General features: G+C 35.3%; 1 protein-coding gene across 49 annotated transcripts in view; it reads left to right on the top strand.

Annotated features, from left to right (window-relative positions):
* The window catches only part of RIMS1 (regulating synaptic membrane exocytosis 1), a 335,719-nt gene that overhangs the window by 184,555 nt on the left and 123,453 nt on the right, over positions 1-27,711 (top strand). For 22 of the 49 annotated variants that reach the window (XR_005828502.1, XM_040598546.1, XM_040598543.1 and 19 more), the window contains 11 exons: positions 2,544-2,643; positions 6,074-6,197; positions 12,572-12,628; positions 13,027-13,073; positions 14,222-14,334; positions 15,366-15,496; positions 15,811-15,982; positions 16,115-16,271; positions 17,510-17,581; positions 24,580-24,736; positions 26,712-26,837. Coding sequence is in view for 48 of the 49 variants with exons in the window: in XM_040598546.1 (XP_040454480.1) it covers positions 2,544-2,643; positions 6,074-6,197; positions 12,572-12,628; positions 13,027-13,073; positions 14,222-14,334; positions 15,366-15,496; positions 15,811-15,982; positions 16,115-16,271; positions 17,510-17,581; positions 24,580-24,736; positions 26,712-26,837 (1,256 nt within the window). In the remaining variant the exon portion in view is untranslated. The remainder of the gene's footprint in view (positions 1-2,543; positions 2,644-6,073; positions 6,198-12,571; positions 12,629-13,026; positions 13,074-14,221; positions 14,335-15,365; positions 15,497-15,810; positions 15,983-16,114; positions 16,272-17,509; positions 17,582-24,579; positions 24,737-26,711; positions 26,838-27,711) is intronic. The other 27 variants (XM_040598588.1, XM_040598553.1, XM_040598565.1 and 24 more) reach the window with 5 other exon arrangements.

Below are 27,711 nucleotides of genomic sequence, written 5' to 3'. Positions count from 1 at the left end.
CTTTTCTAGCTCTACAGTTTGCATTTCAGTCAATAAATTCATCTCATAATCCACATACATAAATGTCATCTGGATGCAATTGTTTACAAGGTCGGTGTTTAAAAAGTCCATACAGACGTTTGGAAGCAGAAATTTTGTAGAATGAAACTAAACAGTTACACAAAAAAAATGCATTAAAACCTCATAAAGCATAGTAGAGATTATATTAAATGTAATTCCCGTTAATGCACTGCTCCAAAATTAAGACATTGGCAATACTGTCTGGTTGATTTAAATCCCTAAATGAGTTGTTTGTAGCGGACTTTTAAGTTCATGTCCTTAAATTGCCAGAGCACTTAAAAGAGTGAGTGCTACTTCTGAAGCTGCTACAGAGTACAGTGTGCTGGTTCCAGAATTTATCTCTCCTATTTTTAGCTATATGGAGCTCCAAAGATGATGGAAATAATATAATTTTGATGTCTTCCTCTCCCCGCTGAGAACAACAGAAACAATGCAAAATATAAAACATTCCCATCCACTTAAGACTGAGTCTACTTCAAAGGGCAGTGACACTGAACCGCTCCCTGCGTATAGTTGTTTGGTAGTTCAGTCCCTCACATGTGACAGAGATGTGAGTTCTTGGTTGTGCTCATCATGGTGGGCATTAAATCAGGAAAGAACCTTGTGGCCTTGGTAATGTCATGTCCTGGGTAAGAGCCATTTATCCACCTTGAAGTGGTGTGGGAATACAGAAGATGAGAACAGCTTCACTCTACTAAATAACTAGTAGTATGTAGTGCAAGGCTGATTTTTGCTGGCAGCAAGCATTTTTTCTTTTTTTTTTTTTTTTTTTTTTTTTTTAATTTGTGAGAAAAAAGGTTGATCCTAGTAGGAAGTATAGCTTGGAGAGCTTCTCTTCAATTATACAAGTTTCCATTTTGTATGAAATGAACTAAGGCCCACAATGATAAATTTAACACATTATCTTATGACAACCTTGTTGGTGGGTAGGTTTCTGGATCTTCTTGGAAATATATCTGTATTAAAGCTCCTACTAGTTATTGTGGTTGCAACATGGGGAAATAATAACCTAATGGACCAGCATTACACTGTTTTGTTTTATTATAAAACTCCAAGGATATTCCTGACAAAAAAACCAAACCAAACCAAAAAAAAAAAAAAAACACCCCCCCCCCCCCAAAAAAAAAAAAAAAAACAACAAAACCCAAAAAACCTGACTGGAGAGAGTAAGGCAGCTAAGGGAAATAGCAAGTCAGTAAAAGTACATTTTCTTGGTTTATATTTTATTAAAAAATCTAATCTCTTAAGAGCATCTTTTCCCCCCTCATTTTCCTGATCTCTGTATCATGCAGACTTCAAAGATAGCTCTCTTCAGTTCTGGTTTTGACCATGAGCCAGCAGTGTGCCCTGGTGGCCAAGAAGGACAATGGTGTCCTGGGGTTCATTGGGAGCAGCGTGGCCAGCAGGTTGGGGGAGGTGATCCTGCCCCTCTGCTCTGCCCTGGTGAGGCTGCTGCATGAGTGCTGTGTCCAGTTCTGGCCTCATCAGTTCAAGAGAGACAGGGAACTGCTGGAGAGGGCCCAGCAGAGGCCTACAAAGATAATTAGGGGACTGGGGCATCTCCCTTCTGAGGAAGGTCTGAGAGAGCTGGGCCTGTGTAGCCTCGAGAAGAGAAGACTGAGAGTCCACAAATTCCTTAAGGACAACAGGGCCAAACTCTCTTTAGTGGTGCCCAGCGACAGGACAAGGGGCAACGGGCACAAACTGCAACACAAGAAGTTCCTTCTGAATATGAGGAAGAACTTCTTTACCTTGAGGGTGGCAGAGCACTGGAACAGGCTGCCCGGTAAGGTTGTGGAGTCTCCTCTGGAGACATTCAAAACCTGCCTAGATGCGATGCTGTGCAGCCTGCTCTAGGTGAACCTGCTTTAGAAGGAGGGTTGGACTACATGATCTCCAGAGGTCTCTTCCAACCCTGACCATTCTGTGATTCTGTTTAACAAAATCCAGAAGTTGCTGTTTTGTCCTGTCATGTGCTTGGCTGCGAGGACCTGGGTTTTAGCAGTAGCAATGTTCTTGTGAACTGTTTGCCTATGTTTCATGGGAGTGTATTTGATAAGTTTTAAATTGTACCAGTTGCATTTCGGATTTTTGAATGTTTGATTTGATGTGCACTTGCAATTTAAACTTAAAGACATGACAGACAACTGTATGCAAAAAGTATATTTTGTATTAAGAATAATTCTTTCTGCAACAAATTTTGACACTTGGAAAACTGCGTAAGATTGAGGAGTCAAACACATTAAAAGGAATATCCATTTTATTCATTTTGTGTCAGCTTTACTTCTTTTCAAGTAGATCTGGCCTTTTTCTATATTTACCTTTGTCTTTAGCCTCTGTGAAGCCTGAATTGCCAATAGACTTGCTTATGCATATTTAGGTTTAATTTTAAAAATAATGTGAAAACTGATCAGTCTATGTATTTATGCTTTATGTGATGTCTGGTTTGAGGCTTGGAAACTCACAAATTTATGATTAACCAGGTTGTTGGAGGAAAAATGACAGAATTAGGACGACTTGGTGCCTTCATTACCAAAGTGAAGAAAGGTAGCTTGGCTGATGTGGTGGGGCATCTCAGAGCAGGTAAATCAATCAGCTGTATAAAATATATTGTCTTTTAATTATGGCTTTTTGTAATGCAGCTCTTAAATTATCTTAATATTGGTTATGTGATGTGTTAATAATTTTTTAAATACAGTACAATACTGTATTGTTATTATAGAATGCCACAGTTGTCTACATTTCTAATTTATTATTAACTCCAATTGCTTGGATGTATGAGCAAAATTCAACATTGATGTCGTGTGTGTCAGGACTGAATGTCACTGGTAAGTTTTTGTTTGCTAGCTCAGAAGCTGCTTGTTACACTCTACAGAAGCAATGCAAACATTTGTTAAAACTGTTGAGTGGTGGCAAAAAAACCTCACTACAGTTATTTTGCTTGTACTATGGTGTCACCTGAAGAATGATGCACTGTGTACACAATGGGCTTTATTAGTGCTTCTTTCAGTGTGAAATGTTGCAAGTAAAAATGGATAACCCAAGCAAATGGTCTTAAAATATTTTGTTTATGTAAGATGTATATATTGCACCTACAAATAAGTGTCTGTGCCGTTGGCACTTTTCAGGCTTCTAAGTGAAGCGAGAACTATGCACAGCAGTTGGTTTTCAAAGTTACTTCTTAGCAGTTTATATTTTTACCATGGCTCTAAGCAACTTCTTTCCAAATGTTGTCTTAGCAAACAAAGTCTATGCAGTGCCTTCTTAGCAATCCAGAAGCTCAGATGACAACTAGTATTAATTTAGGACAATTGCGTAAAGCAAATATTAATAAAGAAGTGAAAAAGATGATGAGTATCTAAAAATATCCTACTTTGTTTTGGCATTTGTAATTCTTCTTTTTACAAAGTCAATATACATGGGGTTGATAGCACTAATTATTATATTCGTTTATAGATGTTAACTGCATATTGTAATTACAGAAAAAAAGTATCTCTCCACTAATCTTGAACTATTTGGATTGAAAGATTACATTTCTAGTATCTGGTCTAGGTTTTATTTTAAGTCAAATCTATTTTCATTTTCTAAAAATAGTTTTAGAGCCAAAATAATTTCACAGAAAAAATACAGTTTTGCACATTTTCAATAAATGAAAATCTATTCATCCTATTGTATGGGATGAAAACATACCAAAAGGATATGGATGAGTCCACGCTTATTTTGTCTTTATGAAAAACCTCCAAAATTTGGCTAGTTGATAAATCTTTGAGTGATTGCACAAACCTCATAAATTGTAAAACAAAGGCAAATATGAAGTCTTGCATCAGGAACAGAATAACCCAGTGCAACAGTAAGCGCTAGAAGCCAATCAGCTGGAAAGCAGCTTGACAGAAAAGTGTCCGGAGGTGCTGGAGTGCAGTAAGTTGAACATGAGTCAGCAAAGCACGCTTGCAGCAAACACCAGTCATGTACAGGGTGTATTAGCAGGACTGTTGCCAGCAGGCTGAGAAAGGCAGTAGCTGCTCTCTGTTCAGTGCTAATGAGGCTGTATCTGGAGGCCTGTGTCCAATTTGGGTTCCTCTAGTACAAGTTATACTGACAAAGTGGCCCAGATTGGGCAGAGGGACCGAATGTTGATTAAGGGTCTGGAGCATATGGTGTATAAGAAGCTGAGAGAACTGGATTTGTTCAGACTGGCGAAGAAAAGAGTATGGGAGGGTATAACTCTTGGGTTTACCTGGCTAATTCTTGTTTTCATGTGGCTAATGGGAGGCTGTAGAAAATCCAGAGCCAAATTGTTCTCAGAGGTGCACAGTGATCACACAAGAAGCAGTGTGCACAAGCTGGAATGAGGGAGATCCTGTTTATGAATTTTTTTTTTTCTTGTATCTAGAGAGGATAGTTAAGGTTTGGAAGAGGTTGCCTAGAGGAGGTGTTGCAATTCCTTCCTTTGAGATGTCCAAATCTCATCTGGTCAAATCCCTGAGCAACCTGGTCTATCCCTTGTTGTTGGCCTGTTTTGAGCAGGGGTTGGAACTAGCTGAACCCCAAAGATATCCCATAATCTGAACTACTGTTTTAGAAATCAATATAAAAAAACGTAGAGATTGCAGTATAAGTCTGAAAACTTTCTGTCTCTGCTGGACATGCATCGGTAAGTGGGGGGAAGTGCAAGATGCATTAATATTCCTTTCTAGAGGCATCTTAAATATCCTGGGCTATATATGCCTTACAAGCTGAATTAGCGCCATAAGGGTGCAGGTGTCTTGTAGGTTCTGCCAGCCAGCTTTTTGCAGATACCTTGTTTAACCTAAACGTTCACAGGGTAAGGTGTCTAATTGACTTACAACTCTGGGCTGCTACAGTGGGACTTCAGGGAGTTCGTCTCATCTGAATTTGTAGCAGTGTGTCACAAGGTCATAGAATGGTTGAAGTGGGTAGGGACCTCTTGAGATCTCTAGTCCAACCCTACTGCTTATGCAGGGTCAGCTAGAGCGGGTTGCACAGGACCATGCCCAGTTGGCTTGTGCATATGGCCAAGTTTTGAGTAACTGGATGGTGTTTTCCTGTTTCAATGCCTGTTACTGAGACCAGAAATCCACATGTAAGCCTTATAGACATCATCGTAGATGAAAGACACAATGTAAAAGGGTCAAAAAGATCAAGAAGTGTACAAGCTGAGGAGAAGCCAGCAGCTGAAGGGTTTTTCCTGACCAAATCTGATAACATAAAATCATTGCCAATAAAGACTGGCATCAGACAGTAGTTCTTAAGTTTTGACTGCTGCATATGATGGGGTATAGGAGTGTAAACATACAGTATGGTTCCTGCAGTTTAATTTATATATTGATCTTTAGAAAGTACAGTACAAGATTTTCAGCTTTTTTTATAGTAAGGCCAAAATACAATTTAATGTATATACTATTTAAATTTGAGAAATGACAAGCTGAAAAATGAAAGTTTTCTAGATAACTTCCACATCCTGTTTTCCTTTCTCTCCCAGTAACATCTTTAGGAGATAGTGACTCATTCCTTGCTTTTATTTTTGGTTTGTTTGACACACACACTGTTGCCAGTGAAGACTGTCTTTTGTAGAGAAATCAAAATGCATAGTATATAAATTTAATAAAATGTCATGGTTTTTAAAGGCTTAACAGTAGGTATTTATGGTTTTCATTTTTGAAGATTAACCTGTTTTCAAAGTTTATTGCCAGTAGTTAATAAAGGATCTTTTAAAAATACTTTCATTTCATAGCACAATAACAGGTCCTGTATTATTTTGGAAATACTTAGTGTATTTGCACAAGTGGTTTCTTTAATATGATTTGTGTGTACAAATTGTAGCTGTGTTCTGATAAAGGAGCTTTGATCGTGTCTCAAAAGCCTCTTGGGTTTCAACACAGCTTTTTAATTGATTTTGGGCAATATTACTTGTTTATATAGGTTTTAGAAATGTTATGCACTTCTTTGTAAAAGAATATGGAAATGAGATAAACTTCTCTTTAAATTCAAGGGGATGAAGTTCTAGAATGGAATGGTAAACCCTTGCCTGGAGCTACAAATGAAGAAGTTTACAACATTATTTTGGAATCAAAATCAGAACCTCAAGTTGAAATTATTGTTTCAAGGCCTATTGGGTAAGGCTAAAGATTTGCTTCTTAAGCACAGTTATTACTTCTACTAATGGGACTCTTAAAGGGACTATTTGTGGGTTCATTATTTTTTACGTCTTAGTAATGGAATATGATTCACTTTGTATTATTGATGTTCTGTATATTCCATCTTCAGTGCTATTTACAATCTTGGATATTTGCAGTGATGTTGTAACAAGGTTTTTGCCAAGTAGCAAAGGAAAAATGGTGGATCAAGGGGACCTGTGCATGAGAAAAATCTGGTTTTCAGACATAGCTTCACTGAATCAGAATAACAAATATTCATGAGTAGAAGGAAGCATCAGCAAACTTTGAGCATTGCAGGATTTTAATAAGTCAGTGTTAGCAGGATCTTTCACAGGCCTTCTTTAAAAAGCTAAAAAAAGGAAAGGAAAAGGAAAACTTTCAACTGAAAAGACTCTATTTAGCCTGATATTGTCATCAAAATCAAAAGTGAAAACAAAAAGTTTTATCAAAAATAAGCATTAAAATATTATGTTTATAATCTTAACTTTTTTTTTTTTATTATTATAAATCCAGGTTTAGCATTTTGTGAAACGCTTATATTCTTGATTTTCTTTAGAAAGATCATAAAATCTGTTTGAATTGATAAGAGTAGTTGGGTTGGCTCCGCATTTGTCACAATTGTTTCAGCGATATTCTACACACCTTCCCCAAACACGACTTTTGAGACTGTTTTGAGCTAAGTTTTACAGCTTTGAATATGAATCATATATCATGAATTCACATTTATATTGTGGAAGAGTCACATGATTAACAATTAAAAGTGACTCTTGGCTAGTTTAAAAACAAAAACTAGAAGGATTTAAATCTCTCTGTGGATTGTCACCTTTCCAAATTTCATGTACACTGACTATAAGACTCTAAATACCACTGTCTTGTAGGAGATGGCAAACTGTTTCCTCATTATGAATGCATGATTGTTTCATTTTGAATGTGCTAGTTTTCATCCCAATAATAATTTTTCTCTGCCTCAAATATGATAAGCTTTCAGTTTTAGATACAAAAAATATTAATTTTCTTTCTAAAATATTCTTTTACATTTATTTCATATCAGTTTTTGATTTTTTGATTTTGCCTATACTGTGCAAGTGTAGCTATATTTTGCTAATGGGTTCTGCCTTTTTAATAGCAATCACTATTAAAAGTACTTAAATAAAATTAACATTTGTTGCTAATGCCAGTTATGAGTTTGACCTTCTAATGGAAAATGAAAGCTTGATTCAATAATAGTGGTTGTTAAAGGCTAAAATTACCATCCAGATGGAGACTGTGGGGGAGCAGAAACCTTATTTTACGTTATTCATTTGGATAAATTAGGAGACATTCCTGACTTGAAGTTTCAGAATTCAGTCCCATGTCTTTGTAATTAAAAATAAAATGCCATAAAGAGATTTTTGGAAGTCTAATTTTTATGTTTAGATCACCAGAAAAGGAATATGTTGAGACTGCACCTGACTTGAACTCCATGTCTCAATTGAAGAAAACCTGAAACCTGATTTGTACACCTGATGTAGTAGCAATGTGCTAGATTAGTATTTTAAATAATAAGCTTTAGAAATATTTATTGCCATCAGTATGTTTGCAGATGTTGTGTATCCTTGAACTTTCAAGATAATTTTATTATTAAACCAAGTTATATATTTTAGTTTATGAATTTAATAAATCTAATCACTTCAAAACACAAAGTAAAAGATGACCACATCCCAGTGACATATTCTTGAGGAAAAATCGAGGGAAAATGCCAACAACTGTTTAACTGAGACATCGGAAATGAAGTGCATTAAAAATCAAAGAATGTTTCTGAATCTGAGCAGTGAATTTTACACTTTAAATAGTACACCCACAGATAGTGCCAATAAAATGTAAAGTTTTGCTTTCAATGATCCTTGCATTTTTTTCCCAGACATAGGCAAAAATAGAGCACATCAGATTGTGCTTTTATTTTGAGATAAATGGAGTGTTGGCATGGAAGTTTTTACATTCTGTAATAATGCTATTCTTGCAGAGCTGTGTCTTAATTGATTATTTTCTTTTTTAGAAGAACAAATAAATATCCCAGAGTGACTAAAGCCTATAAATTTGAAATTTAAAGACATTTCCTTTTTCCAGTGGTAATGTGTGAAAGTCCTGTTTGTATCAAATTGGGATTTACCTCTTTGTCTTCTTAAAAGAACAAAAACTGTTAGACATTGTATAACAAAGGATATCCTGATATTAGTTAACGAAAAAGAACATTCTGCATAGGATTTTCTTTCTTTCTTTTTTTTTTTCATAATTATAGTTGTTATCTATGTAAATTGTGTTACATAATGGGAAATGGTTTGCTTGCATTAACAGATTATTTTTTCCCCCTCTATCTTCTTCTTCTCTTATTATCCAAATTATTGATTTTGTGATTGTTCCAAATTCATGACAGGAATTCTGTTTAATCCAACGAATCTGGTATATCAAAGTTTTGTGTCTACTTCAGGTGCTGACTCAGCAAAATTGAAGCTGCTTGATATAGCATTAAGTGGTAATCCATTACACCTAAAATTCCTGTGAGGAAATAGGTTCCAGAAAGACCTGAAAATTGATATTTCGACTGCATAATTTAGGTGTTTTCATCTCTCAGTATTAATAATGCAAATAATGTACTAGCACTGTTAATGGTCTCCATTTAAAAAGTCCTAGTATATTAGATCTAAAAAGCCGAAATATGACACAGTTTAGCTTAAGTGAATAATGTGAGGACTGTAAGCTCACAAATTAGACTGCCCACAAATTACTTTGCCAGTTACAAAATTGGTGTCTAAACGATTTGCTCAGCCTTGTAAATTTGGATTTCTGTGTCTACCAGCAAATGTAATTTTGAGTAATGGATAATTGTAGGATGTTTTTTAGAGAAAAATGTGAAATATGTAACACTATTAGCAGATGAAGGCATAACAATAAACAGTATAACCACAATAGTATTGTGAAAACTCCATAGAAACTAATTGATGCTAATGCTAATGATTGCAATACAAGGTAGATAAGAAACCTATAAAAAGTAGAGTTAATGGGTTGGCTATCTAAATATGAGGGGAAGAATTACCTATGAATATGCATACAGCGTGATAGGTGGTTAACATAGGACAACGTAGAAAATCCTCTGATGATGCTTTTTGGAGAAGAAACCTGGCATGGTAACTAACTCACCGTTTCTTGTGTGCTTGGGTGATCTCTATGGGACAGTGCAGGTAAAACAAATGTTTTTTCATTTGTCTCTTCTTTGTCAGATGCTAGCTATCTTTGCTTGGATTGCCACAGATAATATTCCTGTAATTGTTGTTTCACTGGTGTGATTCAGGTCTTCTGTCTGGGCAATGTTACTGTTGGTTCTCACAAGGAGGTTGAACCTCCATCAGAAACCAGACAGTACTGAATTCTAGAGTCACTCGAAGAATGTAATTAGTGAAAACGGCAGATTGATCTACAGGTTCTGATGGGAAGGAATGGTTTTGGAAATAGGAGGATAAGCATCGGGCACAAACACTCAGAAAATGTTGATAATTCTGTAGGGTTTAGAGGATCATGCTTCTGTCCCTAAAGCAACCTAAAAATGTGTGGGTTACAACCACATTTGAATTTGCCTTGTCTTCAATGACCAAACTCTTGACTATAGCCCTCGGAGAAATCATAGGTGTTCCTGCGTTTTACAAAATAGTGATCGTTACAAGCCATATCTGCACAAAGTAGTCTCAACCTAAGGTATGGTTTGGTTTAATTAATGTATTAATTGAGGTGTAGAAGAATCAGACATAAGATAATTACATGTAACATCACATAAGGCCACAGAATACCTTTGCCTTCCAAGGCAGAGATAGAAAGACAAAGTTTGATGTGGGCAACTTTTTACTGGATGTATGTCTGTCATTACTTTTCTGATGTTCACATTGCTCCAAAAGGGGAGAAATATTTTATTACTATTTTAAATAAGTGGTTGTGCAACTTCTTACCTTTTTTTTACCATTTGCTTTGACTACTTTAGTTTTGAATCTTTTAAGTCATGAGCTGCTGTTTCTTCTGAAGAGCTTTTTTGTAAATCATAGTGTCAGAATATTTTCTGCAATTGAAAAAAAAAATCAGGCTAGATAAGACTAATTTTCCTGCATAACAAGTTTTAGATTATAGTTTCTTTTAAGAATTTTCATTCTTTAATTAACATGCCAACATTTTTAAAAAATACCACTCGTGCATTTGATAAAACCTAGTATACCGCTTATTCTTCTCGTGTGCATGTAATATTTCAGAAATGATGAGGTATACTGGATTATTGAATTTGTAAGAAATTCATATATAGACAGAAACATAGCTTTAAATTACTTCATGTACATTCTGAAATCAATAGCAGAAAGTGGAACTGTTACAGAGCTTGTTAGAATACTCTGCCACGAGTTTGGTCATCAGTACTATATTACATTCTTTTCTTTTTGTGTCTTGAGATTTGGTGTGGAGCTGTACTTAAGATAAATAAATTAGGGTTGAGATTTCCTAGCAACAGGTTATATATATGCACACATGTATACACATAGATACACATGCATTATATATTTTTATAAAATATATATATTTTAAAAGAAAACCAGAAAGCTGTCCATTGTGCTATAAAGGATTTTAAGGATTTCAAATAAAAATTCTACTGCAAACCATGTATTTTTTCTGGAATTGAAATTTATGTTCTGTCTTCCACTGTTCCTGTCAGTTTTTCATAAGAATTACAGGGAGTTTAGAAAACTGCATTAAAAAAAATTGTACTTTCAACTTTTTCCTGTCTAATGAGTAAAGTCTTAAGGAAGGTCTGATTATTTTTTTCATTTACCTTTACCTGGTGAGGACTTTTGTATTGGCAGCTCTAAGTGAGGAAAATGCCCTCAACTTGACCATTTTTTTAAATGATGTGGCATCTTCATTCCAGTACCTGTTTTTCCCTCTTGTAAACTGTGTGGATCTGATTCTTGTGTTGATATGAGTGTGAAGGTGCCTTCATGTAAACATAAATCAGTTCTTAAGTTCTTATATATATAAAGAATGTTTGAGGCTTATCTTTTAGCCTTCTTATCTACTCTATTGTTGACAGTACAGGAAAAATTCCAAACAAAATGCATTTTAGTGTCTTGACCCACACAGGGATTATGAAACTTGACATTTCGGTTGCACTTTCCATGTTCAAACACTCCTTGCCTTTGTTATAATGTGATGTTATTATGAATAATACTGTACTGCAGATGAGAGTGTTCATATTCTAGCACAAGAAAATATTACAAACTTAATCTTTTATTGAACATAAAAGTAAGTTTGATTATGGTAAGTAAATATTTCAGAGTGCTGTGAATTGCCTTGGAAATACTGCCCTGGGAAGAGAGAAAATGTTTAGAGGAAGAAGTCTGCACAGCAACCCTGCTGTGCAACAGGTCATTAATCTGTTTGTATGTTTGTAAAGTAGTACTATGCCATGTCAAAAATGAGTAATGCAGTTATAATGTCATGAGTCTGAGGAAACCACATTACTCTTGAATTACAAAGTCAAGTGAGATGTAAGCTGATGAGGCACATTACCTTGGAGCTGAAATAGGCTTTTTTAAAACACAGGCACCAGAAGTTTGAATAGCAGGACATGAAAAGTGAATTTAAGACTGACTGACTGGGCACTGTTACATTCCTTTTCTGACTTTAGTGTCTCTTTCTTTTTCATAAGTGACATATATATATATAGGAGTCTCAGTTTTTATGGACTCCCAAGTCAGTAAGATAGTGATTCCTCACTGAAGAGAGGAATGCCTGAATACCTTTAAAATGCTCAGCTTTAGAATTAAAATCTTGTAAATGTTCTTCTGAAATGTTATTGTAGTTCCAGTTTGGCATTATTTTGTGTAGATGAAAATATATTAAAGTAATTCACTGAAGAGCTTTGTTTCCATTTTCCTGTTCTGCTGCTTTGCTAACATTTGACAGTAACAGTTGTTTCTTGCTCTTGCAATGTATTTTCAATGATTGCTGAGAACTGAAAAGAGCCAGGAGCTAGCATTATCCAGATTTTAATGGCAAAGTAAATTTGTTGATGGCAAAATTTTGATGGATCTTTGTAGACGTAACCAGTTTGATTTTGCTTATACCTGTGTTTGTGCTGGGTACATGCATGTTGAAAAATATCCATACCCAACTGTAGTATGGCTTGAGTTTTGTTTTTTTCTTTAGCGTTTGAAGAAATGCATTATTCTGTTTGGTTAACATTGCTAATGTTACTTGCTTTTTCCTTTTGTTTCTTTAACATTACTAACGTTATTTGTTTTTTCTTTGTTTTTTATTATAAGACATTTTCATCAGTTTCATTCCTTGAACTCCTTGAGACATTTACATAAAAATTACTAGTGAGTTAATCTGTCTTGTTTCTTGGGCTTTCTTTCCTCCAAAAAATAGTTGAACATCTGTAGCTATGCAACCTTTTACACCTTTCTTTTCCTAAAAGCTGTCTAACTTTATTGTTCTGGTTGAAAAAGATTGTGGAATCCATCCACAATATTAATATTGTAGTGCTGATATTGTTATGTCTGTTAATTCCTTACCTTGAAATAAGTAGTTTGCATTAGTAAGATTTTCATGAATTCTGGTGGAAAATATGTCTTTAAATATTTCCCCTTTCTTTCCTCATAACCCATTAGAACAGAAACAGATCCATATTTCTAAAAAAGTGTCCCAGAAATGTATTTGTCACAGCAGAAGGTCATCTCCATTGTTTCTAATTACTATGTGTATATTCATGTTTTAGTGATATTCCACGGATTCCTGAGACTTCTCACCCCCCGTTAGAGTCTAGTGAGTACACACCTTGTTCCTTCACTAAGCATGGTCTTGTATCCAGCGGAATCATTTTGGTAATGAACTTTGTGAAAGATGAGCACTGGGAGACTGCATTGGCTCAAAGGTTTTTGCATGACAAAATTCAGTGTGTTTTGGTCCTGTGTGTTAAATTCAAAACAATGAGGATTTGATTCAAGCCGTATGGACTTCTAAAGTTAGCAGGATTTTGGTTTTTTCTTCTCTGTCTTGTGGTCTTAGTACCATACTGGTATACAAGCCATGGCCCAAAACAGTCATTTACTTGCCCTTACATAAAAGACCAAACAGGTACAAGGGACTGCCAGAAGTATAAATGGTGTCAGGATTTCACCTCCTGTACCATCCAGCATAAATCTAGAGTTCTTGCTTCCCCTTTTCTTAAAAAGAAAGCATTGGTTAGGTGAACGTCTTGTTTATCATGCTTCATAATAATGGTTTTCTTTTTAACTACCCTGTTTGAATGGTGTCAGCTAGAGTGTGTGAGGGCCGTGGCTCCCAGACCTTCCTTGTCTGAGTCTTGTCTGGGATGCATTCAGAAACCTTCCGTGGGATAGGGTCCTGTGGGGCCACTGGGTGCTGAAACACCTGTCATGAGCTCATCTCAGTAGTGAGGGCTGTATTTCGCTCGTGGAGAACTGCTGATGTCCAGCAGTTGACAGATCCTCCGGCATGCCAGGTGCATGTCCTGCATACCTTCCCGTGTGCCAGTTCCTAGGGTTTTAAAATTTCAGAGGTACCAGGAGTATAATCCATACAACAGATGTGAGTTTATTCATCAAAGATTTGAGATCATAGAATAATTTGGACTGGGAAATGTGTAATTATTTCAGAGGATAATACTGTACTTAAAACACTCGGTATGGTTTGCCACTGCTATATGAGGAACACTTTTTTCTATGTAATTTCAGATAAAACAAATGAAGGTTTAATCTGGGGAAAGGGTATGCAGACAGTCTTTTTCACCATGCTATCTACATCAGTTTAAAATCTTTCTGTATATTAATCCAGTTAGACTGTGTATAAATACAACTTTATACAAGTCAAAGAAAAAGCAATTCATAAGTTATTCATATTTGCTTCAAAATTTTGGACTGAAATTTCATGTGTTTCTCATATGTTTTCAGGTTCAAGTTCTTTTGAATCTCAGAAGATGGAAAGGCCTTCTATTTCTGTTATATCTCCGACCAGCCCTGGAGCCCTACGAGATGCACCACAAGTCCTACCAGGGCAGCTTTCTGTGAGCATCTTTTGTTTTCCTGAGTTGTAATGAAAATCTACAAAGTGCTGGTCCCTCAGCTGTCCACATTCCCAAGGTCTAATTGGGAGGTTAAGAGAAATATCTGTTCTTGGTAAAGACAACATTCTTTCAAATGTTTTTTCAAGACCCTCACAAACACAAACCATCACTGTAATCACAGCAGAGGTAAAGAATTGTCTTAATACACCAAAGAGCACAGGAATTGACATTGAGAGTAAAACACATAAAAGTGCCTTGTACTTTGTCATCCTGTACCCTCTGCACTGAAAATGGTGGCTCTTCTATACATGCCCAGTAATCAACAGAAAACGAGCATAGTTTCACTTTACCTTCTTTATGGTGGCATTTAAAGAGCTGTGTGATTGTTAAGAGATACACTACTCAGTAATGCATTTCAATTTAGATGCGCACGACATGCTGGAAATGTCTGTAATACTAACTGAAGCTGTGCTTACTAAATATACTGTGAGTACTTAACTGTTTTGTACATTTTTATATTTTTTTATATTGATCTTATTCTTAAGTATACAGCAGACTCAAAAATTTCATGATGATTCTCTTAAGAAATGATTTAGCTGTGTATTACCCTTTTCATAAGAACATTTGCAAGGTTACAAATCAGAGTAGATTGATTTTGACTATGCCTCTAGTTCAGCTGCTGTGAAGGTTTCCTATCTGAATGTAGCTTTTAAGGTGCAGAGGCAAGATATATGCTGGTTTAAACGTACTTACAGGTAGAAGATTATGCAGTGAGTACAATAAACAATGCAAATGTAATCAGGTACCACCATTTTATTCAGGTGTGGTAAATACAAAGGTCTTTGGTGTATATATATTGTCATCTTTTCCATCTAACTTAATTAAATATTAAGGGATGTGAAATAAAACATATCTAATTGTATCTTGGGAAAACAGTAGTTTCTGTTACATTGCGGTTAATGTGATGATGTTTGAAAATTCTGGTTTTTCTCCATTTTCAGTATTGTTTTCTGGTAACTTGATTCTTATAGGTTAAACTGTGGTACGACAAAGTGGGACATCAGTTAATAGTAAATGTTCTGCAAGCAACAGATTTGCCAGCAAGAGTAGATGGACGCCCCAGGAATCCCTATGTAAAAATGTATTTTCTTCCAGATAGAAGGTAGTAGTATTTCAGTTTAGAAAGTTATGTTGTAATTTACCATGTATTGAATCCACTTTTAAATGAATGCTTATGTAGTAAAGAATTCATTGTTACAGTTAGATTCACTATACCAAAAAAATCACACTCAAATCATGCAAGTCAGTATCAAATAACTTTGTGGACTTTGGATGAATGTGATCCACTGTACAGCAAATACTTTTCTCTTTTAGGCATTACCAGATCAGAAAGAATTAAAGCAGTAAGTGCTATTAGTTGATGGAATTTTGTGATTTATCTTTACAAACAATTTACAACAAATATTTATGTTTCAGTGATAAGAGTAAAAGGAGGACCAAAACAGTAAAGAAAAGTCTAGAGCCAAAATGGAACCAAACTTTTCTCTACTCGCATGTACATCGTAGAGATTTTAGAGAACGAATGCTTGAAATAACCGTATGGGATCAGCCAAGAGTACAAGAAGAAGAGAGTGAATTTCTTGGAGAGGTGATACATACAATCACATTTCTCCTGTTTGGTTTTGATGGTTTTGAATACATATGATATATATTTTATATATGTGTTTGTGTGTGCGTGTGCCTTAAAAGTAAAACTAATAGCTGTTAATTTTTCTACTAGATTCTTATAGAGCTGGAGACAGCACTTTTAGATGATGAACCACATTGGTATAAGCTACAGACACATGATGAATCTTCACTACCTCTGCCTCAGCCATCACCTTTCATGCCAAGAAGACATGTTCATGGTGGAGAAAGCACTAGCAAAAAATTACAAAGTAGGTCCAGATTCTATTAATCTCTCCTGAATTTTAAATTATAAATGCTAATAAATGTAACGGTATTTAACTTCTACTACAAACTACAAAATAAGAATACTATTTCATAGTCTTTAAACATAATGAAAATGTGTGGCAGAAAAGAGATGCAAATTATGACATTATGACGTGACAGTCTTTCACCTGTGACGCATAACTTTCAAGCATGTGAAACCTGTTGGAGTTGGTTTGGCTTCCACTAGCGAAAGAAAATTGTTCAAACATTTGTTTGCATAAATTTTCTGTTAAAGAAAAAGATTAAGTTTATTATTATTGGATATTTTTTTAATAACGAAAAGCTCTTTATTAAAAAAAAATATCCCGGAAGTCATATGAGGTTTAAAAATACTTTTCATCATAAATTCAGTCTCATCCTCCAATATGCTCACTCTACAATCAGATGAGAAGTGTGCTTTTGCAGCAAAGGGACATATGCCTGTATTTAGGAGGTACAGTGGTTTTGATGAGTCTGATTTCAGGTTTGTTTGAGGTATATTAAAATAACAGATATATTGAGATACTTGAATATTGTAGCTTCTCTGTTCATTTAAATTAATTTCAGATTTATTTAGAAGTACAAAGCATGTAGGGGATTATTTTTAAAAACATTTCAAAGCTATTTTTCTGATTTTTCTTAAACACGGAAGTAATTAATTTCAGCCAATGTATAGGAAATTGGTGCACATTCAGGACTGAATTATAAAAATGTAATATTGCTGTAATTGCTGCGTAAGGATATGTACAGAGAGAGCAAATGAAAGGTTAGTTTTTATGAGGTATTTGAACTTTACTAAAAGCTGGCAATGCTGTTTCCTCTTCCCCTTTCTCACCATATGCTGCCATCTCTCCTTTCCTGTTCAGCAAGCTGATTCAGCTTGCTCACTGAAGTAGCACAAAAGTATTTTTTTTCTTTGAGTGAACTTTTTTGCAGGTTTAGTGAGATAAACTATCCTAGTAGAGAATTATTGAGGACTTGCGGGAAGGAGAGGAGGGGAAAGGAGGCTGCAGCAGCTGTAAGGTGTTAAATTGGTTCAGTTGTCTTGTGAAACGTCACTGTCAATCACCAGTTTAGTTCTCTTCCTCTATCGTTTAGACCTAAAATAATATTTTTAATTTCAGTAGTATGTTAAATGAACATATTTTTACATTTTATAACATGACCAGATGTTCAGGTATTTGTTTACCTTACTGTTGTGCAGGATCTCGGCCAATCAGTGATAGTGACATCTCAGATTATGATGTTGATGATGGTATTGGAGTTGTTCCTCCAGGTGCGTGGGTGAACAGCATGGTCCTGCTTTCTTTTTTTCTTTTTGCTTGTTTGTTATTTTTTTCTTTATAACATTTTGGAATATTGAGGATACTGCTTTTGGAAAGTGCATTGTGAAAAAAAACAGTTTTCCCAATTATTCCATGGCATCTGTCCTAAATTGTGATGAATTAAAAGATTCTACTATTCATTCATTGATATTTCTTCTGCATATCACTCTTCATATGTGAACCACTGAATGGTTCAAATTGTTTAATTGTTTACTGCATGATGTCCCAAGCTTTATTTAAAATACAAATTAAGTTTTTAAAATATTTTTTAAATACAAATTAAGATTTCATTGTCTATTGCAATCTTTTTTTTTAATTTTGCTTTTTGCTTGAGAATTAGATATAATGCAGTCTCCCATGGACTTTATTGAGAATGCATGGCTGTAGATTAAGATGCATGTAGCATGGCTATATCTTTTATATTTTTCATAAGCTTTCATGAGCTATCATTACCCTAAATGTTCATAACTATATACTTGAAGAGATTGTCATGGTTTGACTTTTAGTTCAGCATTCCTTACATACTGAAAATCCTGAGGATCATTTTGGATACCACATTTTTCTGCATCTATTTGACTGTTGCCACAAGTCAGATGAATGTTTCACAATTGTCCCAAACAGAATGAGTCACTATGTTGTTGCTAGCACTAACTCAGTTTTTTCTGTGGATCTTCCCGATGAAAATCACTGAATTAAATCATGGTGGGATTTGGAAAGCTCTCTATCTTCCTGATCTGTGTTTAAAATAATCTGACAGTTTATTTATTATAATAAATCACATTCTGTATTAATGCAATATCCTTTTGATATTTACTGGGCCAAATTCTCCTTCATTTGATACTGAATGGGCTCTTTCCTTACTTTAATATACTTACCACTTGAGTTACTAAGAGGGAAATTTTTTTCAGGTATGTCTAGTAATGGTATTTGCTTTAGTGAAATTATTAGTCTTGATATTTTTGCATCAGCTGAGAGAATATTTAAAATAAAGATAAATAAATAATTTTAAATATTTTTTCTGTTTATTATTTAGTTGGCAAGGTAGATAAGGTGTATCTCTGTAGACTTAGTTAGGTTCAAGATTTCAGTATCTTTTATTAAGAGCTGGGGCTTTTTTTCAGCTGCCAGTTCTTAAAGGCATCCATTTGCCATTTGGAATAAACAAATTTCCATCTGAGACAAGATGCTAAAAAATGTTTAGCTGAATGCATTAGAAATTACAGAAATTTCTTGCGGCTGCGCATGCATGCTTAGGTGCACCTTTGAAGCATACATGGATCCAAACTTTCTCAGAGATCACCATAGAAAATTGCAAGGTTAATCTGTAGCAATAGCAGTTATAATGAACTGAGAGTCTCTAAACTGAAACTCAAAGGACCTGGTGAGCAGACTCCTTTTAAAGTCCAGCTAATCAGAAACAAGCTGGAAGGTGACCTGACCAAGCACAAATTTCTCTATTTTGAATTTAATGGATACATTTGTTTGGCAATTCTAAGTGGAGTTCATCTGTTTGCAATTCCTATGGGAAGTGGATATACATATAAATGTGGGGGGGTTGTTTACACATGCAGTCTGAATTCTTGAATAAGGCTTAGACTTCCAGCACAAAGGGCAAAGAAAATGTCAGTCATCAGCCACAAATATGTGGCAGCCTAGACAGCATATGATAATGTGTTTTGCAGTGAGAGCTGGAAAAGGTTGCTAGTCCCACTGTCTGATGAATTGCTTGAGAATCTTAGGCACAGATTCATAAATGTGCCTGGTCACCAAGTTATGCATTTCCACCCTCCTATCCAACCTTCCTTACTTACCACATTGCTAAATCTTCTGAGATTTTGGACTGCTAGCTTCATTTGCACTGAATGAATAGTACAGTATCTGTCTTCTCTGTCTAATAGTCTCCTCTGTTAAAACTAAGTTGTTATGCAAGTTCCTTGTTGTGCTGCAGGGTCTTTAGTCCTTCCCTCATCCACCCACTAGTACCATGGACCTCAGCCGACTGAACTGCAGCTCTTGTCTGGTCCAGATTTCCTACACATTCTCCTGCAAGGTATGAGTGTGGAAGGGAAAGACAAATAGAGGCACTTCCTCATAATGTAGGATGATGATGCAGCTCAGGTGCACTCTTAGACCATTTTGGCATAGCCTTTATTGGCTTCAACTAGATTAGTCTATGATAAAGTTATTCCTTCTCAACAGAAGTAAGAATATAAAAATTGAGTTTACAACATACGATGCATATGTTACCCTTTAAAGCCCCTTTTCTTTCCTTTACCGCTTACTTACCAATGTTACCCACTGTGGTGCTTATCTATGATAAATAGCCTCTGTCTTTTTTAAAGGTATATTCTTACAGTTGTTTATTATTTCTCTTGAAATATTCAGCAGAGAAGGAAGTTATTTTGCTTTCTTAACATCTCAAGGTTTTCACAATTATTGCTCATTTTCTAAAAAAAAAGACACATAACTGCAAAATGTAGAAGTGCAAAAGTTCATTTGATCACCACCGTAAGCTAAAAAAGCAATGACAAAAATATTTTGGCTAATTCAACTAATACTGGAAATCCTTAAAGATTTCAAATCTTTTACCAATTACTAAGGCAAATACAGTATTAGCATTTAGTAATAACAGAGAAAGGTATTTTACTAGAGGGTTCAGCAGCTTCAGAAGACCACTGCTTGTCAATGGAAGACTGCTACATCAAAAATAATGGCACTTTGATAACTTCAGGAATATTTTAAGAGTAGTATTTTTCCCCTGTCATACGACAGATGTGCCTTATCTTTCATATAATTGTACTATCCTCATTTGTTAGCAGTGATATATAAATATATTTTTAAATCAGCTCATAGAACTGTGAATAAAAGGAGTTTATATCAACAGCTAAAGTAACTTAACTTCAGTTTGAAGCTCAGCTTTAACAGAATTGATTTTTGACAGGTTTTTGTGCTATGCCCACATCTATTTACAGGAAGAAATTATTATTTTAAATCTCTTAGCCTCTCCTCATATGAGACATGGTCTAGTCTCTTTATTATCTTTGTGATCCTGATCTGGACTCATACAAGTAACTTCATGTCTGTCTTGTACTGGGGAGCTCATTACTCCAGGTGTGGCCTCACCAATGCTAAGTATATGGGAAGGATCAGTAAAGGGTTTAATAAAAACAGAACATGTTTTGAGGCCCAATTTTTTAACCTAAACATAATTAACTTTCTTAATTAAAAGAAAAAAAAAAAACAAGCTGATATGCAGGTGGCAATATCCCAAAGGGTATTTTTAATGAGCTGTATTGCTTATGCTATGGGTAACTCTTCAGGACAATTTATTTTTCTATCACATATAGTCTGTATAAATGATTGCATTGTACTTACCTTCCTACTGTAGCAGCACGGTTACATCAACACAACACCTTTTTGTAGTCTATATTGTCCTAAAAAAAAAAAAGAAAAAGAGAGAGAAAAAAAGTTCTGGTATCAAACATTTGCTAGAACCATTTTCATCATCATCCAGCTTCCGTTTCATGTCTCACCTGACAGTTTCCCATGAGCAACTGAGAAACTTCTTGTGCATAAACTGCCATAAGCTTGATTGCTGCTGTCATGCTGGTCCACACAAAAAATTACTCTGCACACTCTGGAGAGCACAGAGCCTTTGTATTTGAGGATGGTTCTGAGGAAGTGTTGCTGTCACTGTCATGGTCACTATGGAAATATGGATGTGATATGACCAACTTGACAATACTTGAGCTAATACTTAGGATAACTGTGAATTGCTGTTTCTCTGTTCTGTAAACTTTGTGTACCACAATGCACAAGTGGATAGCTTGGCTATGAGGAATATATAAGATAAAGTCATCTTTCTATACATTTTTAAGAGTAGAAGATAACACTAAGTGTATTTTTTTAAGCAGACTAGAGATCCTCTTGAAATATTTTTTAAACTGAAAATCATATTTTATTTTTAATATTTAATATTTAAATTATATGTATTTTGGTGCAGCTGCCTAAAGCTGGGAAAGAAGTTTTGGATTTATTTGATTTTAATGCTGAATAAATGTTAACTAGTGTTCCTTCTGATAGACATGACAGTATTTTATCTAAAACAAGCTTTTTTGGAAAATGAAATATCTTTTAGCACATACAACTTTGATTTAGTTATCCCTTGGGAAATTGAACACATCCAGCTTTTGTCATGTGTAGTCTGTTTTCTTCCTCTGACAAAACCCCAGACATTTCCTGCAGCAACCTTAGTATGTGAGGTGAAGGAATCTGCATTGAAGTCCTGACTGAGCCCCTTTTTTGCTTCAAAATTTGCACCTGGTCCTTGTCATGAGATCAAAGAGATCCTCATGTTTCTTTCTGATTTTATTACACAAATCTGAAACACTTTTGTGGCAGGTAAGGTACTCCAGCACCACAGTACATCAAAACCTGCGAAACATAGGAGTCTTTCTTCGTGAAAAGGCTGATAAACCTCAGTAGATACTTTCATGCATGCTATCAACTTTTATAGGCCTATTTTGCAGTCAGTAACTCACTACAGCTTTGCTATTAAAAATATTAAGTGGCAAGCATTTGTGGTTTCTGTAGCTACTCGTGAGCTCTCTTTTGTAGCTACAAGTGAGCTCTCCAAAAGGTGGGTTTTTTTCTGTTTTCTCTCTGGTTTTCAAACAATAGCCCCTACCCTTCCCAAACTTGACTAATGTCACATTTTAAATATGACATTACATTAATTATTTTTATTTGACTTGTCTAACTCAGTGTTGTTTGAGAATAGTGTACACATGCACTTAACATTATAGTCCCTGGGTTGCTTCTGAGCTACGTGATATATTCTTATTACAAGTGCTTTTCTTTGGGCCCAAGGCTACATTTTAAGATCTAGCAATACTTGTAGTACTTCTTGTTTCCCTGATTTATGAATCTCATCCCACCCCTCTGCTTCAAGAAATGGAAGAATTATTTCCCGTGTTCTCACACCAGCAGCTATACTATGAAGTAGAAGACACAAAAGTTGGACAAAACGATAGCAGAACTTGCAAAGGTCTTTCTGCATATGTTTTCTAGCTGACAGTAATTAGAAAGTCTGTAGTAAAAGTGTCTTACCATTTTTTTGTCAACACTGTCTCCCTCCTATCTGCCTTCCCTATCACATTCATAATGGTAAATATATTAAACATGAACTTATTGAAGCCAATGTTTTTTTTATTTACTGAAGTTGCTGGATAGCTGGTGTAAGGCTGAAAGCTACTGTAGGATATTACAGCACCTAGGTGCTCCTCTGTTATCTTTGAATAACTTTTGCCAGTTTGTTCAGTACTGTATAAAAGGCGGACAGAGTTCTGGAGGCTGTGATGTAAGCTGTATAATCAGGGAAAACCATCTTAGAGTTGCTTGGATGATAAAATGCATTATCTAGTAGGTCCTTGTTCTTGGTTTTGTGTTACTAAGATGAATCTGTTCTATGGTGGAAGAAATTTTTATTTTAGGATTACTTATCAATGTTTTAACAAAGTGTTTTCCTCCAGATCTAATCATGAGAGAATGCATTTAGATAAGTTACATGTCCATTAGGATCCATTGGTAAACTGATGCACAGTTTGGGAAAAAAAGCATGAACGCTTCCTTGACATTTGTGACCAGGGTTCAGACTTGCAGCTAAACAGGTTGTTAAATGTCATTGAATAAATGACCAAGCCTAATACAGACTCTGTATATGGATTTTTGCACTTTTAAGATGGCTATAACAATTTGGTAGAAGATCAGAGAGGAACTACAATAATTATACAAATGATACAAAATATGAAAAAAACCTTGAACTTGAAACTCTGTAACAAGATCCTTAAAAAGTGCAACTTAATTAATACAATTGATGACTGACTGACTAAATCATAGCCTTTTCTTGCATGGAAAGATTTCTGATGCAGGCTGCTTTTTTAGCTGAACAAACACATTATAGGAACAATGCTAGACAAATTCAGAGAAGCAGCAAAATTATTATTTTGGAATCTAAACAATAATTTGTGAAGTCATTAATGGACGACTTAAGGGATGACCTTTTCTGTCATTAAGGGATTTTCTGTTGAGGGATACTTGTAATTTAAATATCTACAAGTGAGCAGCTGAAGTCTGAGCAAATTTCCTTAGGCTCTTTTGGAAAGATAACAGGCACCTTTTGAAAGCTGTTTATCTTATTGAGTTTCATTGTCTGTTTTAGAATGGGATTCAAAGTGTACAAGGCAAACAGTGTGCTACACGCAAAAAGACACAGGAATATCAATGCTTTACAATGTACTAACATTCTGCTATTTTTTTTCTTTTTTTTTTTAATCCTATGTGAAAATGAATATGAGAAATTTTGCAGCTCATTCATAGTATTTGGAAAAAATGTTCTGCACTGTATGCAACACCCAATGTTCTATACACTCTAAATGCTCGTAAATTTTTAAAGTAGGTGGTTTTGTCCATGTTCAGTAAGAGAACATCTTTGTATTTAGAGAGAGTTAGAAGAATGCTTTACATATATGAGCAGTCCTGGATCAGGCTGTGCTGTGGTACACAAGCATGCCTTCTCCACTTGTTAGATAACGTAATCGTGTATTGCTTGGATTCCTTTCATATGTTTGCTACTGTATGACAACTTAGAAGTACAAGTTACTCTGGGTACTCTTCCCCAAGTCAGAAAATTATTTTGGTTCTTTCCTCCATATCTACCAGTACATAATGAAAATCGTGTCAGTTTCTCTGTCTCTGTACATGTAGACATTTAAAGGTAATGCTCGTAATTTATCCTGGCTGCATGATATGTTGGGATGTGTAACAGCTGAATGATGACTTGAGAGTTGTGTAACTGTTTAGCTGTATGGTTCTGGGAGGAGTAACCATCTGAATTCTTTCCAAACCCATACTTTCACTCTCTAATTTCCTTTTGTTGCCCTCTTGCCAGTAGGTTATAGATCTAGTACTAGAGAAAGTAAATCTACGACGCTTACTGTGCCAGAACAGCAAAGAACAACACATCATCGTTCACGATCTGTATCTCCTCACCGTGGCGACGATCAGGGCAGGACCCGTTCACGTTTACCAAATGTGCCATTACAGAGGTAGGCGTCACAAGTTAGTGAAAGACTGGCTGGTTTCAAGTTTGTATCATCTGTCATTATTAACTTTTCTTCAGCAATTTTTCACAATCTTAAAACTTTTTTTTATGTCTGAGTTTTAATAGTGTAGTATTTGAACTTGATGTATGCTTTTATTAATTATTCAAGAGCACTCATAGGATGAATCATAACTCTAAGACTTACCTCTTCTTACTGATACCTCCTCTGTGTTTCATCACTTGTGTACCATAACCAAAAGGTAGGTTTTTCAGTCAGTGGCTGAATCTTTTATGAAGCCACCTAAGTATATTTGTGGGATATAAGTAGTGGCATGTACAAATTGTATAATAACTATGAATGAACTAATTTTGAATTACCAGCAAGTTGAAATTATCATTTGCACTTCAAATGTGACATTTCTAATGGAAGAAGTAAAAAACACTTCACAGAATCAGATAGTGATTTATAAAGCTCTGCTTTCTGCATTTACTGCTTTTAATAGACAACCTATTCATAGGAGAATCCTTTTTGAACTTTTCATTTGCATGCTATATGCTTTTTTTGAATAGTGTTGTACAGACTGTTTAAGCACAAAACTTGACCCACTTCATTTTGTTTGTTTTATTGTGCAGGGCAATAAGTTTATTTTGCAGCTTGTTGTGGAACCCTAAAAATCAGCCAGTTTTTCCCAGTTTTCCTTTCCTCCAGTTTCTAAGAAGATTTGTTCTTGAATTACTGCAAGAGCTCGAAGTGTTGCACTAGCAGCAGCTTTATTGCCCATTAGCTGTAGTAGTTTGCTGAAAATCTACACTTGTTAGCTGAATTTTGTGTACAAAATTCTGTGCTACAGTACTGTCCTTATCCATCTCAGTCTGATTTTTTGGAGTTCCATCACTGGTCATTTAGCACCAGACACCTGTGATGCTTCAAAATGATGCTATATTCTGGAAAACCAGCTTTTCATTTGAAAATCCTCATGATCTTGCTTCTTCCTTTCCATCCTCTGTGCCATATATACTGTTCTTGTGTGTTGAAATTTTGTGTGCTTCTTAAGACCCTGCATGCATCCCCCTCTGTTACATCAGTTCTTACAGATGAAGCTATTTCACTACTCAGCAAATCACTTGCCATTGCATTTCTCAGTAATGCATCCTTAACAGACAGAAGGCTATGGTTGTACATAAAATACTGCAGCACAGATTCTTTTTTTTTTATAGTATAGAGAATGAGAGCTCCTCATTCTGCCTTCGCAAACAATTGTGTATGTGCTTTTGTTGCATCTTTCTATCTACAAGCACGATGTACAAATGAATTATTTCATAGTCAATTCCACCAATCCTTTCATTTTATACTTTGAAAAACTAATGCTTCTTGTTCCAATGGCAGTTTTTAAACTAAAGGAAGAATCTGCCCTTTAAGTAGTAGTTTCTTTTCTTGTTCTTTTCATGTGAAGAGAGCTTTAAATTACTGTTATGGAGGTCAGAGCTTACCTGCATTCATAAAAGTTATACCTCTTTTATATAATACTTAGGTTTAGATTGCTAAAATACGCTGCAAGTTCCCATGTCCTGTCACAGAATTTCTTAAAGAATACTTGGAGATACCTGCAAAAAGTTGACAGCCCAAAATCAGCCCTTTAGAAATCTGGCTGTGAATCTACAAATGCATAAAACTTAATTTCATGTGAGCTATCACCAGTTCTTGTGTTATCTCAGTTATTCTTTAAGTACAGGCTTTGAAGATGCCATTACTGAATCTATCAGTGTACACAGAAACAGGCATTTACTTCTAAATATGATAGAAATGGCTGCTTTCTATACTTTGAGGTGTTTTTTGTTAATCTTAGGATCCAATATTTTTTTGGAAGTCATATATTAACAAATGATTAAAAACTTCCTTCAACCAACTTGTACTGTAATCCATTAAGCTGTGTCATTTATGAGAAAACAAGTTTATCATACGTGTTTCTGCCTTTCAGGAGTTTAGATGAAATTCATCAAATGAGAAGATCACGTTCTCCAACTAGACACCATGATGCCTCCAGAATTCCAGTTGATTACAGATCCAGAGACATGGATAGTCAGTATTTGTCTGATCAAGAAAGGTACATTGTCAGCCTGAACCTGGAAAAAAGTTTAGAAATGTCTTTGTCAGTTTGCCTAATTTTCAAGTGTTTGGTAGAAACATGACTATCAGCAATGGGGAAGGGAGAGAAATCATCCTAACTGACAAATCTAGTGTCGTGGTTAAATTATCTATACCTCCTTTTTTCTTGGTAAAACTGCACTAGGTTGATAGTAATACCAAGTATCTAGACTAAGTTCTTCAGTTTGTCCTAGAGTATTTGGCTGATTGTTTCATGGATGAAGCCCAGACATTTTTCCTAGAAAACCATAAATCTACATGTATGCAGTAGCTATTCTTGTAACTCAGAATTTTATCTGTTTTGGCAGCCAGCAAAATACCAGGCATGCATTCCTATTAGTTGGAAGTTGTATATGTTATGATTTGCATTATAGGTTTGGATATCTATATATGTAGTCTCACAACATCTAATGCAACCTTCTGGTGAACTTGGTACAGTACCCAAGCATAGCAAGGATAGTTGTGGTGCTTGTAATTAGCAAAAATCTCCAATCTTAGATGTGTGACATGTGCACGTCTCTCCCTGGAATATGTGCAGTGGATACACTGCTCCGAGAATGCTTGGTCTCTCTCCTAGTAGGCATTTTTTTCAGGTATCTTGGAATATATTCTAATAAAACGGAAGAAAGTGAGAATTCTGTTTAGTTTATAGCTAGTCAGATAGGTTATCAGTGCTTGTGAATTGTTTGTTTACTCCCCAAAAAATTTATATAACCAAACTATAATGGCAAACTTTTACAATTAATATAAGATCAACTGGCCTGAAAACCTTTCCAAATGTAAATTCAATACAGAACAGACATTTCATAGTGGTCTTGAAAATGTGTAAGAAT

The sequence above is a fragment of the Falco naumanni genome, chromosome 6 (assembly GCF_017639655.2).
Source record: "Falco naumanni isolate bFalNau1 chromosome 6, bFalNau1.pat, whole genome shotgun sequence".
NCBI classification, from domain to species: domain Eukaryota; kingdom Metazoa; phylum Chordata; class Aves; order Falconiformes; family Falconidae; genus Falco; species Falco naumanni.
Note: the sequence above shows the minus strand (reverse complement) of the source record. Positions and strands in the feature narration are given on the sequence as shown.